This window comes from Capricornis sumatraensis, chromosome 1, assembly GCF_032405125.1.
Source record: "Capricornis sumatraensis isolate serow.1 chromosome 1, serow.2, whole genome shotgun sequence".
NCBI classification, from domain to species: domain Eukaryota; kingdom Metazoa; phylum Chordata; class Mammalia; order Artiodactyla; family Bovidae; genus Capricornis; species Capricornis sumatraensis.
In genome coordinates this window covers 98,742,627-98,760,365 of record NC_091069.1, presented here as the reverse complement: position 1 = coordinate 98,760,365, position 17,739 = coordinate 98,742,627, and the positions used below count along the sequence as shown (strand labels likewise).

The 17,739-nt window shown below is 44.3% G+C and overlaps 1 protein-coding gene across 1 annotated transcript in view; it reads left to right on the top strand.

Annotated features, from left to right (window-relative positions):
* Positions 1–8,012, top strand: part of TMEM182 (transmembrane protein 182) — a 46,865-nt gene extending 38,853 nt beyond the window's left edge. The window contains exon 5 of the mRNA XM_068987191.1: positions 7,792–8,012. Within this exon, the coding sequence (XP_068843292.1) occupies positions 7,792–8,012 (221 nt within the window). The remainder of the gene's footprint in view (positions 1–7,791) is intronic.
* Positions 8,013–17,739: the final 9,727 nt, after the last annotated feature.

The following is a 17,739-nucleotide window of genomic DNA, read 5'->3' as shown; positions in this document are numbered from 1 at the left end:
GCAATACCATTATGTCTAAAAAGCGGTTGAAATAGTGTGAGGACGGCCATGATGTGACGCAGAAACGCAAAGTGAGCAAATGGCTTGTGGAAAAACGGCGCTGACAGACTTGCTTGGTGCAGGCTGCCACAGACCTTCACTTCGCTACGAAATGCAGTATCTGAGACGCACAGTCAAGTGAGGGGCAGTAAAATAAGATCTGCCTGTATGTGGCACTAAAGCGAAGGGACAAGTCCCTGGAAGAGGAGTTCAGAAAGGACGCATCACAGCCAGTTTAACCTCTGAGCCAGGTGACGGCTGCAGAGGGGAGGCGGGTGTGAGGGGGAGAGAGGAGTCACCCCCGCCCCCACCACCCCAGCCTTGGTTGCACCATCCTTGCTGGGGACCATCTGGACTATGGTCAACTCCTGCCCAGGTGAATCGAGGATGTGAGAAGCCTGCTCAGTAATAGCTTTGGTGAAACGTTTTTGAAAAAAAGCTTTAATTTGAAACTGGGATAAGTAAATGCTCCCCACCCCCTTTTAAAAGATGTGTCTGAGCTGAGAACTAGAGTAATAGGCCTGCAAACGAATGCATTGAATAATTAACCTCCAGCCTGAGGAGTCTTAAACATGTCAGGTGACAAGACTTTCTGGCCTATAAATAGGATCTCTGGTTTGGAGTGAATTCTGCCAAGGTGGACGGGCAGAGTGTGTTTCCATCTGCCTCCTTTTCCTCTTCCAAAGTACGTGGATTATTAACATCTACTGTTTACTCGGTACTGTGAGGGGTTTAATTTGTTTGCAAATATTCTGTTTCATTCCACACCCTTTCCCCAAACTGTCATTTGCTGGAAAATAACTAGCATTGAGTGGACAAGGCATATTGCTTTCTTCACTAGATTATGTTATGTGTTTTCTGAGGCCTTTTTTCCCTTCACATACACTTTCTTATTAGAAGAGAAGCACGTGAGGTATAGATTTGTCTGAATGATCAGATCGACACGGGCTGGATTTTCCCAGGAGGAATCTCTGCTTCCTATGACCAAGGGGCTGCTGTGGAGGGGAAGGAGGCTTGCTTGACTGGACAGTGGAAACAGAAAACGTCCTTAATACGACTAAGCACCAGTCTGAATTCACCTGATGCGCTTTCTGAAATATCCCCTAGACGGGGGCTGTGAGGTGACGGGCGCCACCTGGTGGAGGATTCCAGCAAGGCCCGGGCAGACACGTGAAACCCTTTTCCCTCTCTGCTTCCATGAAGTCTCAGAAAGGAGAATCCACGGCAAGCTGCTTCTCGTGCCTCTTGGCCCGTCCTGAAATAGTCCCGTCACATGAGAAGCTCTGACGTGTCAGAAGGTTTCAGAGGATGATATTTCTAGCCACAGCAAGAGCGTAGGCCAAAGCTCAGTGTTGCCTATGTGCTCGTCCTGTCTGGGGCATCTTGCTCCTGGAGCGCTTTCGTCTGTTCCTTTCTCTTATTGCCCTCTTCGGTGGGCACTTGCGTCATCTGTATTTTACCAGTGATGAATCGGAGACACAGAGACGTTAGACGTTAGTGTTGCTCAGCTACTAAAGTTTAAACTTTCTAAGCAGTAAACCTGAACCTGGGTAGACAGATTACAGCCCTGTGCTCTTCAACCACCAAATACTTCCTGAAACTCAGTTACCACCAGCAGACCCTTCCTTGGCCTTAAATGAAACTGCTTCTCAGATCAAACCCCTCACTAATGAGTAGATATGGATATACGTGCACAATCATTCTCTATCTATCAGTCATTGTTTCACAAGAGAGTACAGAGTATTGAGACTTCCCTGGTTGCCTAGCGGTTATGACTCCATGCTTCCAGTGCAGGAGATGTGGGTTCAATCCCTAGTCAGGAAACTAAGATCCTGCATGCCAAGGGGAATGGCCAAAAAATTAAAAAAAAAAAAAAAAAGGAGAGGGAGAGAGAGAAAAAGTACAGAGTATTGAATATAAAGGGTGTTAGTGTCGGAAGTTATCATGCCAATCTAAAAAAGTAGTATTTGAAAAATCTGATAGATAATACCCAATACATAGGCTTCATTGACTAAAGACATTAGACCAGCAAATGACCTTTGTACAAAAAAAGTGCTCTCCAGGTTGCAGTGGTGACATTTGTGACAGAAACTGTGCGTAGTGATAAGCTTGAATGACTCCTCACCACACGGCCAATAAGAAACCCGCCTTGTTCGGGGTATGCCATAATTATTTGTCTGTTTATTTGTTTTATTATGATCACAAAGCTTCATGGGCTTTGGGACCATATTTTGATTATGCCTCCAGTAAGCTCTTTTATGAATTTGTATTAGACTTCAAAAAATAGAAATTATAAAATTCAATTGGAGATAAATTACACTTTCAAAATGTATGACCTAATTTAAATATAACTTCATTTAAAACAATTATTACCTGAATATTGGCAATACTTTCTAAAATCACTGTGGCAAGTGGGTTTGAAATATAATACACTTGTCTCTCAAGACAGCTATTGCTTATGTTTTTATGAATTTCTTTTTGTAGTTAAGATTTTTCCATAGTGTTAGTGCTTCACTTGGTGGGTGGACCAAATCAGTAATTGTTGTTGTTCAATCCCTAAATCATGTCTCACTCTTTGTGACCCTATGGACTGCAGCATGCCAGGCTTCCCTGTCTTTTTACTATGTCCCGGAATTTACTAAAACTCATGTCTGTTGAGTAGGTGATGCCATCCAGCTATCTCATTCTCTGTTGCCCGCTTCTCCTCCTGCCCCCAATCATTTCCAGCATCAGGGTCTTTCCCAAGTGTTGGCTCTTTGCATCAGGTGGCCAGAGTATTGGAGCTTCAGCTTCTGCATCAGTCCTTCCAGTGAGTATTCTGGGTTGATTTCCTTGAGGATTGACTGGTTTGATCTCGTTTCAGTCCCAGGGCCTCTCAAGAGTCTTCCCCAGCACCAGTTTGAAAGCATCAGTTCTTCATCGCTCAGTCTTCTTTATGGGCCACCTCTCACATCCATACATTCTTGATCCATACATCAATAATGCTGCTGTCCATCAACAGTCACAATATCCCACCAATAGGAGATGCATCTCTCTGGGTGTGAACACACATCCTCTCCTCCCACCCACCCCCACCACATTCACTTTCCAGCACAGGTAGCCGCACACTTCCACCATACTTTTTTTTTTTTTTTTTCTCATTCATTTTGTTTCTTGTTTTGCTGTATTTTCGAACTTACAGAGAAATGGTAAGCCCCTTTACCCGGAGACTCCCTTGGGAACGTTTGGTAATTTTCCTAACAATGCCTATTAAAGAAAGCGAAAGAATCAAGCCCTGGAACACGCCCTGTGTTTAGAGGTGTCATCAGAGTATCCATCAAACCAGAATAAATCCTTCTTTGACCTTCATGAGCGGGGCTCTTTCGAAGAGTGCAGGGCTGTGGTTTTCTGGCACGTTCCTGAGTTGGTTTGCCTGATGCTTCCTCAGTACTGGACTTAGGTTCTTCCCTTTGCTGCAGCCGCACAGCCGTTACATTGTGTTCTCACTGAATCTCTTGAAGTGGTAAGTGACACCAGCCTGTCATGTCCCTGGTTTTACCAACTTTGGTCCCTTGAGTAAAGTGGGATTTGCCAGGTTTCTTCAGTGAAGCGTTGATGTTTTTTCTTTACGACTAATACGCATTTTGTGGGAAGAGACTCTGAGCCGGTATAAACATTTATTTCCCATCTAAACTTCATCCACTAGTTTTAGTATCCATTTTTGTTTCTTGCCTGAATTAATTCTGACTTAAATGATCGCCGAGCGGTGATTTCTGATTCAGCTCTTCCTTCTGTATTTGTAAGTCAGCATTCTGAATGAAAGGCATTCCCGTCTCCCTACTGAAATTTATTCACTTGCTTATTTATATCTCTGTGGACTCTTGGATCCTCTTTTGTTTGATGAGATGTAATGGGCTTCTATCATTATTTCTTTAATAGTCAAATGTACTTAGAACTGGCTAGGAGAAGCCCCAAGATGTGTTTTCTGAATGCCCACACTGTTCTCTGAGCACATCTGTACTTTTTTGGTATAACATGATGTTCCAGATTCGTCTTGTACTTTCTGTCCCAGCCTGGACTCAACTGTTTCTCAGAGATGCCCCGAACCCCTGTTTAGAAGCCAAGATCTAGATGCCCAGTGTGCTCCGTGGAACTGGGGTGATGTTGCTCCCAGACTTTCACAGGGAACAGCCAGGAAGTGTAGCTAGGTACACACACGCACAAAGGTGTGTGCACACATTTGCTTCCATATTCATTCATTTATCCATCTATCTAAAACCACAAATTCACACCAACACATTCAATTCTAAAAAAACACCATAGAGTTCATTCTAGCTTTCCCCCCTTTTCAAATTTGTGACTCCCTTCTCAGGAGTGAAGAACTTGACTCCAGTTCGCCTTGATATATGTATGTGGATGAGCAGTCCCGCTGGAAGCAATAGTCTCCTGACTCTTCTTTCGGCTACTTAACTTCATGCAGCCCCCGTCATAAATTTTTGCTGCCGTATTAGCTAATCTGTTGGCCTTTGGTGTAAATGCTGATAGTTTCCCCATGTTTGTTTGTTAATTTTCCTTCTGTTTTGTCTGTCTGCGTGCAAGCACACACACACACACACAAGACACTGGCAATGTAATGGGTTATGAAGAGTAGGGAAGCACTGTTTTACCCCAGGGGTATAATCATAAGCTGATCTGTTATGAAGTAAATGGACTATTTCTCCAACCAGTGAACAAGACTGTATTGATAGAAACCACTATTATTCGTTGGTTTCAGGATGTAATTGCTCTTCAAAGAACAGCAATGGTTAAATGTAACTGAATTCTTCTTTATTATGGATCGTCTGCATGATGTCCTACAATACTTTTTAATAATTTTATTTATTTATTTGTTTATTATTCTCGGCCATGCTGGGTCGTCACTGCCGCCTGGAACTTTTCTCTAGTTGCGGCAAGCGGGAGCTACTCTCTAGTAACGTGCGAGAGCTGCTCATTGCTAGGGTCCTCTCTGGTTGCAGAGGACTGGCTCTGGGGCACGCGGGCTTCCATAGTTGCAGCTCCCAGGCTCTAAAGCACAGGTTCTGTAGCTGTGGCGCATAGGCTGCGCTGCTCCACAGCGTGTGGAAGCAACCTGGCCCAGGGATCAAACCCATGTCTCCTGCATTGGCAGGCGGGTTCTTTACCACTGAGCCACCTGGGAGGCCCTACAATACTTTAAAAAATATGGCCTAAATTCAGAAAGTTTACAATTCTTGAAGAAAAGATGTATAAAGCTACTAGTTTTTCACCAAGGAAATTTTTTTAAATAAAAATACCTGAAAGCAAAAGAGATTCATGTGATGCAAGGAAAATTAAAATATATATATATATATTAACAAATAATAAAAAATGGTTTGCAATGTCTTTGCATAAGGCAAAGGGTATGCAGATGACCAAGCCACACCTTTACATTAGCAGAGCACACTGTCTGTGTATTTGCTGAAAAAAATGCATTGAGAGGCTCAGAGTTGCTAGACAGCACATGGCCTCACCATACTGTTGTCACAGTCTGAGGCGTGGCTCTGCGAGAAGCTTGCTGGCCGGATCCGGCTTCACTGCTGCTTTGTGATCAGCTGTCGTGCAGTGATTAGACTGCTCTATTCTGTGCTGCAGTCTTTATGTTCACGTTCAGAAGGCAGCGTGAAGAATGGTTCTTATTAGTGAAGCCATTGTGTTGACCCTTCACAACTCTGTAGCTTGTATCACAATCAGGGTAAAGTTTCAGCTCTGGTGATGATATTCTTTGACATAACGTGTGGGCCCTTCTTCTCAAGATTCTTTATGAAATTGATGACCCAGGAGGGTGAGGACACCTAAATACTTTAGGAACATGGTTAACTCCACAAGAGCGATGGATGGCTAGGCTTGTAACCCACGTTAAAAGCTCTCTTCTCTTCGTGTTTCCCAGCCTCTGCTCCTGATCACAAGGTGGTGCTTACCTTCCAGACAGACTAGCAATTAGAATGTGGAGCTTTTATACCCGATAGTTCAGTTCATTCATTCAAAGGGTACAGTAGATCCTTAACAAGTTTAGATTGAACTTTTGGAGAAACAACAAGTGACCTCAGGTATATTCTTGTTGTTGTTCAGTTGCTAAGTTGTGTCTGACTCTTTGCGACCCTGTGAACTGCAACATGTCAGGATTCCCTGCCCTTCACTGTCTCCCAGGGTTTGCTCAAACTCATGTCCTTTGAGTCAGTGTTGCCATCCAACCATCTCATCCTCTGCCACGCCCTTCTCCTCTTGCCCTTAATCTTTCCCAGTGTGAGGGTCTTTTACAGTGAGCCGGCTCTTCGCATCAGGTGGGCAAAAGATTGGAGCTTCAGCTTCAGCATCAGCCCTTCCAGTGAATATTCAGGATTGATTTCCTTTAGGATTGACTGGTTTGATCTCCTTGCTGTCCAGGGGACTCTCGAGAGTCTTATCTAGCACCATGATTTGAAAGCATCAGTTCTTAGCACTCAGCGTTTTTTTTGGGTCCAGCTCTCAATATCCACACATGACTACTGGACGTATATTTTGCTTTGGGACAAATTCGTGTATGGGGACCTGTCCCTCATTCAGGGATGCATCAACTTAGCAGCCCTCGAGACTGCAGCTCAGTGCAGTGGTACCACCTCCTTCTGCTGTCACGGTAACAGTCACATGGAAACGCATGTGCCTGGTAGTAGCCTCAGATTTCCGCATTCATAAAGCTCTTCTGTCATGTTATTTGATAAAGTCAAAGGTCCAACACTATGACACTTCTCTGCCCTTATAATCCCAACAGTATTTTTGAATAGGTGGATTGCAGTTTTATATTGAAATGGGTCATAAATTATGTTGCCTTCTGTTTCGTAGTTTCCCTCCCTCCTTTCTTTCTTTCCTCCTTTCTTTTATTTAATAAGGCTCTTGATCACAAATCCACAGAAAGTTTGTTAAGGAGTCACATGTGTTCTTTTATATTAGTTCAGTGCTCCCATCTCTGTTTTTTTTCTGGTACTTATCTTACTTGGCTTCTGTTTTCACTGTCGCATTTAACTACAGCACCAGTTAGCTGTAATTATAAATGTTATCAGCTAGGAAAGCTACCAGCTGAGTTTGCATAAACTTGAAACTGGGGGTGCAGAGTACCTGTTTCATGAGTATGTTGTACATGTTGAAAGAAATAACATATAACAGTGCTCATCACAAACGAGACATAAAATAAAGACGGATAAATGTTGGAAAGTAAATTCTGCTAGGCAGGGCTTCCCTGGTGGCTCAGACAGTAAAGAATCTGCCAGCATTTCAGGAGACCTGGGTTTAGTCCCTGAAGATTCCCTGGAGAAGGGAATGGCAGCCCACTCCAGTTTTTTTGCCTGGAGAATCCCATGGACAGAGGGATTCCTGCCTGGCGGGCTGCAGTCCACGGGGTCCCACAGAGCTGGACACGACTAAGCGGCCTCCACGATAGCGCAAGGGGCCTTTGACTCTCGGGTTGGCCAGCACCTGATGCAGGCCCTGGCACACGGTACGCGCTCGGTCAGCACAGGTCAGCCACCGTCCTCGTTCTTCTGCAGCTCTCGCCCCCAGGGCCCTGGACACTGAAGATAAGTGATGTGCCTGGGAAGGTGCAGTAGCAGGTCTGGCACCAAGTAGGCGGCTTAGCTAAAACTGCCCTCTCACAGTTTTATCGCCGGGCGTGTGATTGGTCTGCTAGCACGCTCGGGCAGACATCTTCAGAAAGGCTAAAGGTGTCTTGTTCTGTCCCCTCAGGAGTCCTGTTTTCCCTGGTGGTGATGCTGTACGTCATCTGGGTCCAGGCGGTGGCTGACATGGAAAGCTACAGACACATGAAAATGAGAGACTGCTTGGATTTCAGCCCCTCTGTGCTGTACGGCTGGTCGTTTTTCCTGGCCCCGGCGGGGATTGTTTTCTCCCTGCTAGCTGGATTACTGTTTCTGATTGTTGGACGGCACATTCAGATACATCACTAGTCAGACTGCTGCCTCCAGTGTCTCCTTGAATGATTTTAAAACAGAGCTTTTTTTTTTTTTTTTTTCATTTTGTCTCCATGATCCCGGCATAGAATGAATTGATGTAACTTGTTAGTTGCTATTTGAATTAGCCATTTTGATTTTCTCTCATAAGAGGGTCCCAGGTGCTTCAGTCTTGTCTAAGTGCCCTCAGGAACCTAGTTTGCAGGTAACATGGGCCTCATCCCTTTCACCATACTTGTTGGAGTTTGCAGGTAACAAAGGCCTGAAAGTGCAAAATACCATGACCAGGGGCAAATCATGATTTGGTTTAAGCCTCCTTTGCATTCACTTCTGCTGCTCTTAAGAAAAACTCTTGGGAGAGTAGTTATGAACAACAAACAAATGTTGTCAGAGAGTTAACTCTGCTTCTTTTCTCTGTACGTAAATACCCATGTACACAGGTACCAGTTCCTGTGAGCAGATTATTCACCACTTAAAAATAGATCAAAGTTGCTCCCTTAGCAGGAGCCACACAAACTCATCAGTTAGAATGGGCCCCCATAAAACCAACGTGTATTTATTCTGCTTTCTTAACCAAAATTAAGTTTGGTTATGTCAAGTTATTCACTTAATTGTGCATGCTTATATAAATCTTAGGCTATATTTAAAAGAAGCAAATCTCTATACCAAATCACAGATAATGCAGATTGGATTTTTTATGAACTGAAAGTGGCTTAACTGTATATGGAATATGGTTGAAAGTATGTAAAAACCAAGCGCCTGTGCTTTGTACATAATTCTATTTGATATTTTAAAATTTCCAGCTAAAAATTATATTGCTAATCTGTCCAGCATGTGAAGATTTACTGATGAAATGTGTTTTTAATATGCACTCACTATAAACGCCCAAAATGCTTCCAGATGAGGGTGATAATAGTCTTGCTTTATTAAAGACTATGGAATGTTAACTTTCCCCAAGATGTTATGGGTCGTGGCTCTTCCCATCATTTGATGCCCTTCACTGTTGTCCCTCCCTGACTTCAGCTTTACAGCAAGTACATTAGCATTTACGGATCTGCTATTTGCTTTAACCTCTTGGAGGAAAACCTGGGGGGGTGGGCATGTAGGAATGATTATATTCACTAGAGTAGACATTTTGCATATCAAAGATGTTTGTTTGGCACTAGTTTTGATGGAAACCGCATCCATCTGAGAAGCCTAGGTCTAATTTGCATTTTGGAAGCCCCCTGGCAGAGGACTCGCCTAGTGAAGGCACAGAGGCCCTGCGTGGTGTGCAGACTGACGTGTTCCAGACACAGCACTTTACTCCGCAGCTGCTGCGGACACCAAGGGCTTGAGTCAGAGGCAGGCAGAAGGGTGACCCCTTAGGAGACGAGCCTGGGGTGGAGCAGAGGCTCTGGTCCCCCGGTGCCTCACCCCAGTCCCTAGATTGTCTCTTCTGTGCACACCTTGTACTTTCCGTTAAACCTGGTTTACTGGGAGGGTGCTCTGGGGGAAAAAAATGAAGGTCTGAGGTGTGTGCAGATCACGGGGCATTTTAGGGGTTACCTACCGACCGGATTTTCCTGTTAAAAAAATAAAAGAAAGAAAAGACTTCAGGGCCTTAAACTGGTTTCTCAGGCGGTTTCAATTTTATCATACACGTTTTCCTGGTACTTTCCTTTGTGTTCTTCTGTTTCATTTTTATATTGCTTCATTTATTTCTTTGCTTTTGGCCTGATTATTACAAAAATAATTATGGGTTCTGTTATGCATGTTGACTGTGATATTAAGTTGTGGCATGCTATTAAGTTTTCCAGACGATGCTGGATGTATTTGATTAACTCATGGCATCTGTAAAAACAATTCCTTTTGGTAGAACTTTGGAATGGAGCCTTCTTCTAGTGTATTATACGCCATTCGAATTCCATGTGCAAGCTGGTTTTTTTTTTTAGTAAAGGTTTGACTATTTGTAGTTTTCAGATGATTAGTCTTACTTTCTAATATTTGTGTGACTACCATATATTTATCTTAGGGCAACTGGCTGAATATCTGATCCACACTTTGGAAGTAATGGTTGTAATGCACTGATCCCATTAGTTCAAGCATATTGCCTGATCTATTTCAGCAACAATCCGTGGCGGAAAGGTGAGTTGTATTCACTATGTCAACGAGTAAAATACACTTATATATTCTTGTAACAGTCTTATATCTGCTTTGGGATAGTATGCTTCATTTTATTTCTCTATTTAGTGTATTGATTTATTTCCAAATCTTTCAAAGTTTTAAAAATCTTTTTTAAGAGGATTGACTTTGCATCTTGAAGTTGCAGTTCAGTGAATAAGGTAGCTTCTTGGTGACACGTGCAGAAAGAGTGAGGTAAGAGGACAGTGAGGTGTGACCTTGGACTCTGGTGGAGACTGTGTTCTCTCCTTCTCCTCTTTGCCCAAGCAGTTTAGTTCAGTCCTGCGACAGGAAACACAGGAAACTGCTGGACAAACCCTGCAAAGGTGCTGAATGAAGATGTTTAATTTGGGGTTGAAGGTATGCTGTTAGCTAATACTGTTAAGTGTACTGTTACTGGACACTGACTGCTTTTATGACTAATCTATGAAATGTATTTACTGAATTTGAAGATTAAATCCACTTATAAGAGTATATTTATATGATGGAAGAGGTGTCAGTGCTTGGTAATTATCAATTATCAACTTGTGTGTGTGGGTGTGTGTGTGTTATGTTTATAAGTTTGTCTTTGTGTTTGTTTTTTCTTTCTGTGCTCTCTCTCCGCTTGACCTGACTGACTACCAGCACAATTGGCAGACCATCTCAAGGCTGCTGGGAATAGGGGCCACATCATATGCTTGTAGATACTTAGTTTTTGATCGATTGATCGATATAGCATCATCAGTACAGTTTGTGATTTCTGATACTTGTGCCTGTCCACATGATAGCATGACGTTTATAATTAACGCAGTTGCTTCATAATGTTGCTGTCTTAGTCATAAAATGGTGAACCCTAAAGCCTACCATTTTACCACTTACCCAGCTTCCAGAAAAACATGATTTCCAAGGTCTGTTACTTCCTATTCACAGACGCAATAAGACAGAAAAAAAAAAGACATTAAAATTTGTTTACCTCTCCAAATTGTTTTTCTTTGCAAAAGTTATGCATATTCATTAAAGCATTCAGAAAGTATAAATGAGTAGAAAGAAAGAAATTTCATCCATAACTCCACCAGTAGAGTCAAGCAGTACATAAATAGTTCTAGTAGGTCACTTAAAGTTCTCAGTCGCTCAGTCACGTCCAGCTCTTTGTGACCCCATGGACTGTAGCCTGCCAGGCTCCTCTGTCCAGGGGATTCTCCAGGCGAGAATACGGGAGTGAGTTGCCATGCCCTCCTCCAGGGCATCTTCCCCACCCAGGGATCGAGCTCACCCACCTCTCTTCTGTGGGCTCCACTTGCAGGTGGGTTCTTTACCACTAGGGCCACCTGGGGACATTAGACAACTTAAAGGGTCATATAGAAAAGTGCTTTGTAAACTTAGATTTTTACCGAATATGACAGTTTGAACAATTCTATGTTATTAGATATTTCAGAGATTATCTACACTCTCAATAGCAGTCAAGCCCACGCATCTCAGAGATGGGCCCGCTTGGTCTGTGTTAGAGTCTCGGATTCTGGAGATCCTGCTGTTTCTGAGTCACTTTGCTGCTCTTCATATGGACATATTTTAAAATGGAGAAATAACAAGGCGTGTCCACCCTAGGTTATGGGCTTCCCAGGTGGCTCAGTGGTAAAGAATCCACCTGCCAGTGTAGGAGATGCAAGAGGTGGGTTTGATCCCTGGGTCAGGAAGATCCCCTGGAGGAGGAAATGACAACTCACTCCAGTATTCTTGCAGGGGAAATCCCGTGGACAGAGGAGCCTGGTGGGCTACCGTCCATGGGGTTGCAGAGAGTTGGGCACAGCTGAGCGACTGAGCACACCCCCTAGGTTATTGAGTTAAATGATTGTGGACAATTGCAAATCGTGTTAATACTTTCTAGACTTCCACTGGATGACAGTCCAGACAAGATCAAGAACAGGCTGATTCCGATTCTTGAGCACTTCCTGGGTGCCACTACCCATTCCTACGCCATTTGGTGGTGTCACTCCCTTGGGGAGCTGAGGGACTGAAATTGAGAAGATGTGGAAGTCGCCCAAGGCCATACAGTGAGGAAGGATTGGAGATGGTTCTCTAGGTGTTTGAACTCCATGCTCTTTCTATGACACCTCTTGGCTTCTCCCTAATAGGGAAAGAGAATATTCTGAACATATTTGAATGAAAACAGATTTCTGTGAATGATTAGGGTTGCATGTTGGTTTGTTGCATGAATGAAGAAGCACGAAGTGAGCTCCTTCCAAATCCTCCACTGACCAGCCCCTCTGCTGCAGGCTTTGGGCTCCAGACATTAAATGGAGTGGTTCAGAGGTCAAGGATCCCAGGGCATACTCAGTGACATCAGTGACCTAAAATATGTGTGAGGCTATAGGAGTCTGAAGCCACTTGAATGGCTTATGCCGCCCTGAGTGCAAACTAGACAGCCCAATATTAGAAAGCAGATGCCGCCTTGCAGAAGTGTCCTTCCGGCCTTTTCTTTAGCGGCCATTGCTCATGGTGGGGCTTTCCCGGTGGCTCAGCTGGTAAAGAATCAGCCTGCCACTGCAGGAGACACAAGAGATACAGGTTTGATCCCTGGATCAGGAAGGTCCCCTGGAGTGGAAAGTGGCAACCCACTCCAGTATTCTTACCTGGACAATTCCATGGACAGAAGAGCCTGGCGGGCTACTGTCTATGGGGTTGCAAAAGATTCAGACACAGCTTAGTGACTGAATAACAGCAACAGAGAAAATGGGACTACCAAAGAAGAGAAGTTATCTCAGAAGTTCCTGGGGTGGATTTCTATATCTGGTGGGCTAACCAAAGGAGAAACACACACACACACACACACACATATATACAAATTGAATTAGTGCCCTTATATATATATATGTATATATATCAAGGAAAGCACAGAATGATAATGAAAAATGCCTCTCCTGAACATCAGCCCTACTTGCCCCCTTGTTATGTGACTTCACTTTGAATCAGATCGGTCTCCTCGCAACCCTAGCCTGCTGCCAGCCCCCACATGGCTATTTGGCAGCTATTTAAAGCATAGCTCATGTTACTGCACTGCAGGTCTGGGCACCCATGTTCCAACTGGGGCACAACTGATCTAAACAGACATCGACTTCAGGTCTTCTCTGAAATTAAATGTGAAGGTGTGAGCTCTATGATCCCCTTTTTCCTTTCTTTTGCATTATTTCTTTTTCAAACCATGTCTTACTTGCACCACCAGGGAACTTCTGTTTGATTGTCAGTCTAATCAACTGAATCATCAGAAATGTTAGCTTTCCTCCCTTCTCCATTTGCTTAAGAGCTTTGGAACTCAAAGATGAAAAGTGGTAAATGGGATGAACTGACCTGTCAAGGGTAGATCCAGCATCTGTGAATGATTTCAGAGAATCCCTCAGCTTCGAGACTTTCCAGCCTGAGCCCTTTCTGTTTGGCTTTCCTCTCCTCTTCTCTTCTCAAACTGAAGTGCTTTGTGCATCATGAGATCTTGGAAGCTTGTTTCTTGAAAAGAAACCATTTTCCGCGAGCCTGAGAAGCCTCAGACAAGATTTGGAAGTGTGTGGTGGAGTGCTGAGCATTAGAGGAGCAGTGTAAAGCCTCACCTTCATTATCATACAGTGTATTTCACAGAATGGTCAAGAAAGACAAGCAACTTCCAAAAGATTTGGCTGATACATACACAGAGGAGCAGTGACCTGTGGTTTCAGGATGAGACAAATAAAATTATTCTGGAATGTGACTTGGTTAGGAGACACCACTCTGTGCAGCTGTTAATCAGAAAGGAGAAATCCAGTCCCCGCCCAAAGGTGATCAAAGGGTGTTAACCTCTCAGGTCACTCATGATAGAAAGCTACCCTTAGTGGAAAGAAATAGTAAAACTGCTAGTGAAACGGGCAGGGTGTAACCTTTAAAAGGGTGACACAGCCCAAGGACATGACATAAATTGATTCAAACCAAATATGTCCAGTATGGCAGACAAGTCAACTTCCACTAGACCTTGAGCCTCAGTTTAGCTCACTGTAACACATCAGCAAGCTAAACGGCACGCCCACAGACTCCATGACAGTTCCAAGTTGGTTGGTTAGTGTTGATAGTCACTCAGTTCTGTCCGACTCTTTGCAGCCCCATGGACTGTACCCCACCAGGCTCCTCTGTCCATGGGATTTCCAAGGCAAGAATACTTGAGTGGGTTGCCATTTCCTTCTCCATGGAATCTTCCTGACCCAGGGATCGAACGCAGGTTTCCTGCATTGCAGGTGGATTTTTTACCATCTCAGCCACTGGGGAAGCTCTAAAAAAAGAGTGGTGAAGAATTTCAAACACAAAACTACGGTTCTTTGGATATGCTTCTTTTTTTTTTTTTTCTTTAAGACTTAAAAAATAATCACTTTAATTTTGTCTGCTGGGTCTTCACTGCTGCACTTGGGCTTTCTCTAGTTGTGGTGAGTGGGGGCTATCGTCCGCTTGCAGTGCCTGAACTTCCCATTGCGGTGGCTTCTCCTGCAGAGCACAGGCTCCAGCTGCGCAGGCTTCAGCAGTTGCAGAGCGTGGGCCCAGTAGTTGAGGCACAGGAGCTCAGTTGCCCTGCAGCATGTGGAATCTTCCCAGACCAGGGATGAAACCTGTGTCCCCTGAATTGGCAGGCAGATTCTTACCCACTGGACCACCAGGGAAGTCCCTTGGGATAGGCCTCTTATGTAAGTTTCCACCGTGACTTATGACAGACATGATGTGCCCAACCCACACGGTACTTGTAAGGAAAGGCCAGGCATGGTTTTTCCCCCATAGGCTACACACCTACATTTTCTTATGTATTGTATGTATAAAGGTGAATGTATGTGCCAAGTAGAGAACGCTTAAGAAAAATGGAAAACGTGGACGTATTTAGTGTTTGCGTGCTTCTGTTTCCCTGTGCCCAGCAAAGAAGAGTGACTGGGATAGACACAGCAGTCACAGTTTTCAGCGGACTTCACCTGCCTTCGTCGTTTATGCCACCAGGCTTCCACTTTGTATGTAATCAAGCCATCTTCCAAGGATCTATTTCTGAATTAACTCTTCTGTTTAACAGTTTTCCTCGATCTTCCTCCAAGTTCTCTCTCCTGAAAATCCTTCCTGTTTTCACTGACATCATAGTTGTTGTTGCCCTTTTCTGCTGGATTTATATGCCCATGAGTACATTTCACAGTTTTCATTGGAAAAGGCCCCACTCAACTTGATAACATACAGTCATTTGAGCAAGTGGTGGCCCTTATTGGGTTTTGTTGTAGCATTTATTCCTAGGCCATGTTGACATTGTCGCTAAGATGTCTGAGCCAGCGGCAGCCTCGTACACAACTGTGTTCAAGTCCAGCACTTCAGTATAAGCCAGAAGTTGGAACTAGGACAGATGCATTTATAATATCATTTGAGGGACAGCTGGGGGTCAGTGCTAAATTTTAATTTATCTGATGCAGAGGCAACTCTTGCATAACAATGAGCCCTAGCTATCACACACACTGAATGGAAAATAACCACATTTTCACCTTGGAAAATATACTCCAAATAGAACAGCAGTTGTTTTCAGGAAGCTATTCATGACTTACTCCCCCTGCCCCCAGCCCCTTCCCTCTAGAATCATCCAGGAATAAGGTAAACTTTTTAATCATCGTTTGTACATGGTGGTAATTTTTTGACTAGTTTAGAATTTTTACAGCCTGGGGACGGATCTGCCAAATCCTGCACAGCCCTTGTGCACTGGCAGGGAGATGGGCTTGGATGACCTGCTAGGTCCTCCTTGAGTCTTTGAAATCCATCCCAGAGCTTAATTATGACAGCAGTCATCATTATTTGGAGCCCCTCATGGCATCCTTCATAAGAAAGATGTAAGGAGAGGAGAGTCAACATGAGAATCAGAACAGATGATGATCTCACAGAGGATTTTCTCTTTTCCAGGCAGGTGGGAGGTGGGAAGAGGGGTGGTGTGTTAGTAAATAAGAGGGCTGCTGGCAGGAGCTTATCAAATAAACCCTCAGTTATTTGTTCACAGTCTGGCACAAACTAGTTATGAATATACTCTTTGTATTAACTGAGATAACAGCCATGTTCATTTTGACTCTTTGCATCAAGCTAATCCGGGTAGCTATCATTCCCTTCCCCCACCACAGGCAATCCAGGCTCCAGAACCTCCTCAGAATTGTCATGCACAGGGCCTGGGGTACCGAGCACTGGAATATTTTCAGAACTTTTTATTTGTAAATAAATTTGAACTTACGGAGCAGTTTTAACTGTAGACAGAGCACAGGGCCACTTTTGAGAAATTAGCTGTGCTATAAAAAGCAGAGATACCACTTTGCCAACAAAGGTCTTTATAGTCAAAGCTATGGTTTTTCCAGTAGTCATGTACAGATGTGAGAGTTGGACCATCAAGAAGGCTGAGTGGTAAAGAATTGATGCTTTTGAACTGTGGTGTTGGAGAAGATTCTGGAGAGTCCCTTGGACTGCAAGGAAATCAAACAAGTTAATCCTAAAGGAAACCAACCCTGAATATTCATTGCAAGGACTGATGCTGAAGCTGAAACTTCAATACTTTGGCCACCTGAGGTGAAGACCCAATTCACTGGAAAAGACCCTGATGCCAGAAAAGATTGAGGGCAGGAGGAGAAGGGGCAACAGAGGATGTGATGGTTGGATGGCATCACCGACTTGATGGACACGAGTTTGAACACACTCTGGGAGATAGTGAAGGACAGGGGAGCCTGGTGTGCTGCAGTCCGAGGGGGTGCAAAGAGTCAGACATGACTGAGCGACTAAACAATAACAGCAACAACAAGACCTCCAAGACTGCACGCTCTTTTGGGTTCACCAGCCTTTCCTCCCGTGTCTGTCTGTGTCCCAGGATCCGGGGCAGCAGCCCACACTGCATTTAGTTGCAGGGTCTTCTGGGCCTCCTCCCATCTGTGACCTTTCCTCAGGCTTTCCCGGTCTGTCATGACCTTGACAGTGTTGGAGTGTACCTGCCAGTTACCTTTTCAGGTGTCCGTTATTTTGATTTTGTCTGATAGCTGGATGAATTGGAGCCAGGGCTTTGGGGAAAGAATGTCACAGAGATGATGGAGTCTTCTTGGTACCTTGTATCCTGAGGTGCAGGACATTAATGTCCCATTAGGTGATGTGACTTAATCAGAGTGGGATCTGCTAAGTCAGCAGCACGTAACCTATTCCACTTCTGTGACTGGGTCCTGAGTTAGCAAAGGCGCTTAGCTACTCTTGTGTTAACTGCTAGTCCAGAAGACACAGCGTGGACACTGCGTGTGTGTGCTGGGAGAAGTACTCGGTGCCTTGATTGTTGGCTGGGCCTCAGGTTTTCATGTCAGTTCTCTGTGATTTGTGGCCAGCGTGATGGATAGACGTCTAAACACATCTCTGATGAGGCTGTGGTTCTTTGCAGCCGCTGGCGAGTCAAGCCCTCACCCCACTTTGCTGTGGTCTTAACTCTGGGGCCAAACGGTCATCCGTTGATGAGCTTTAGGCACAACAGCCTGCTTGAAGGAAGAAGCACTGCCCCAGTTACACCTCAGGAGTTATCTCTTATCTGCATGTGTTAACA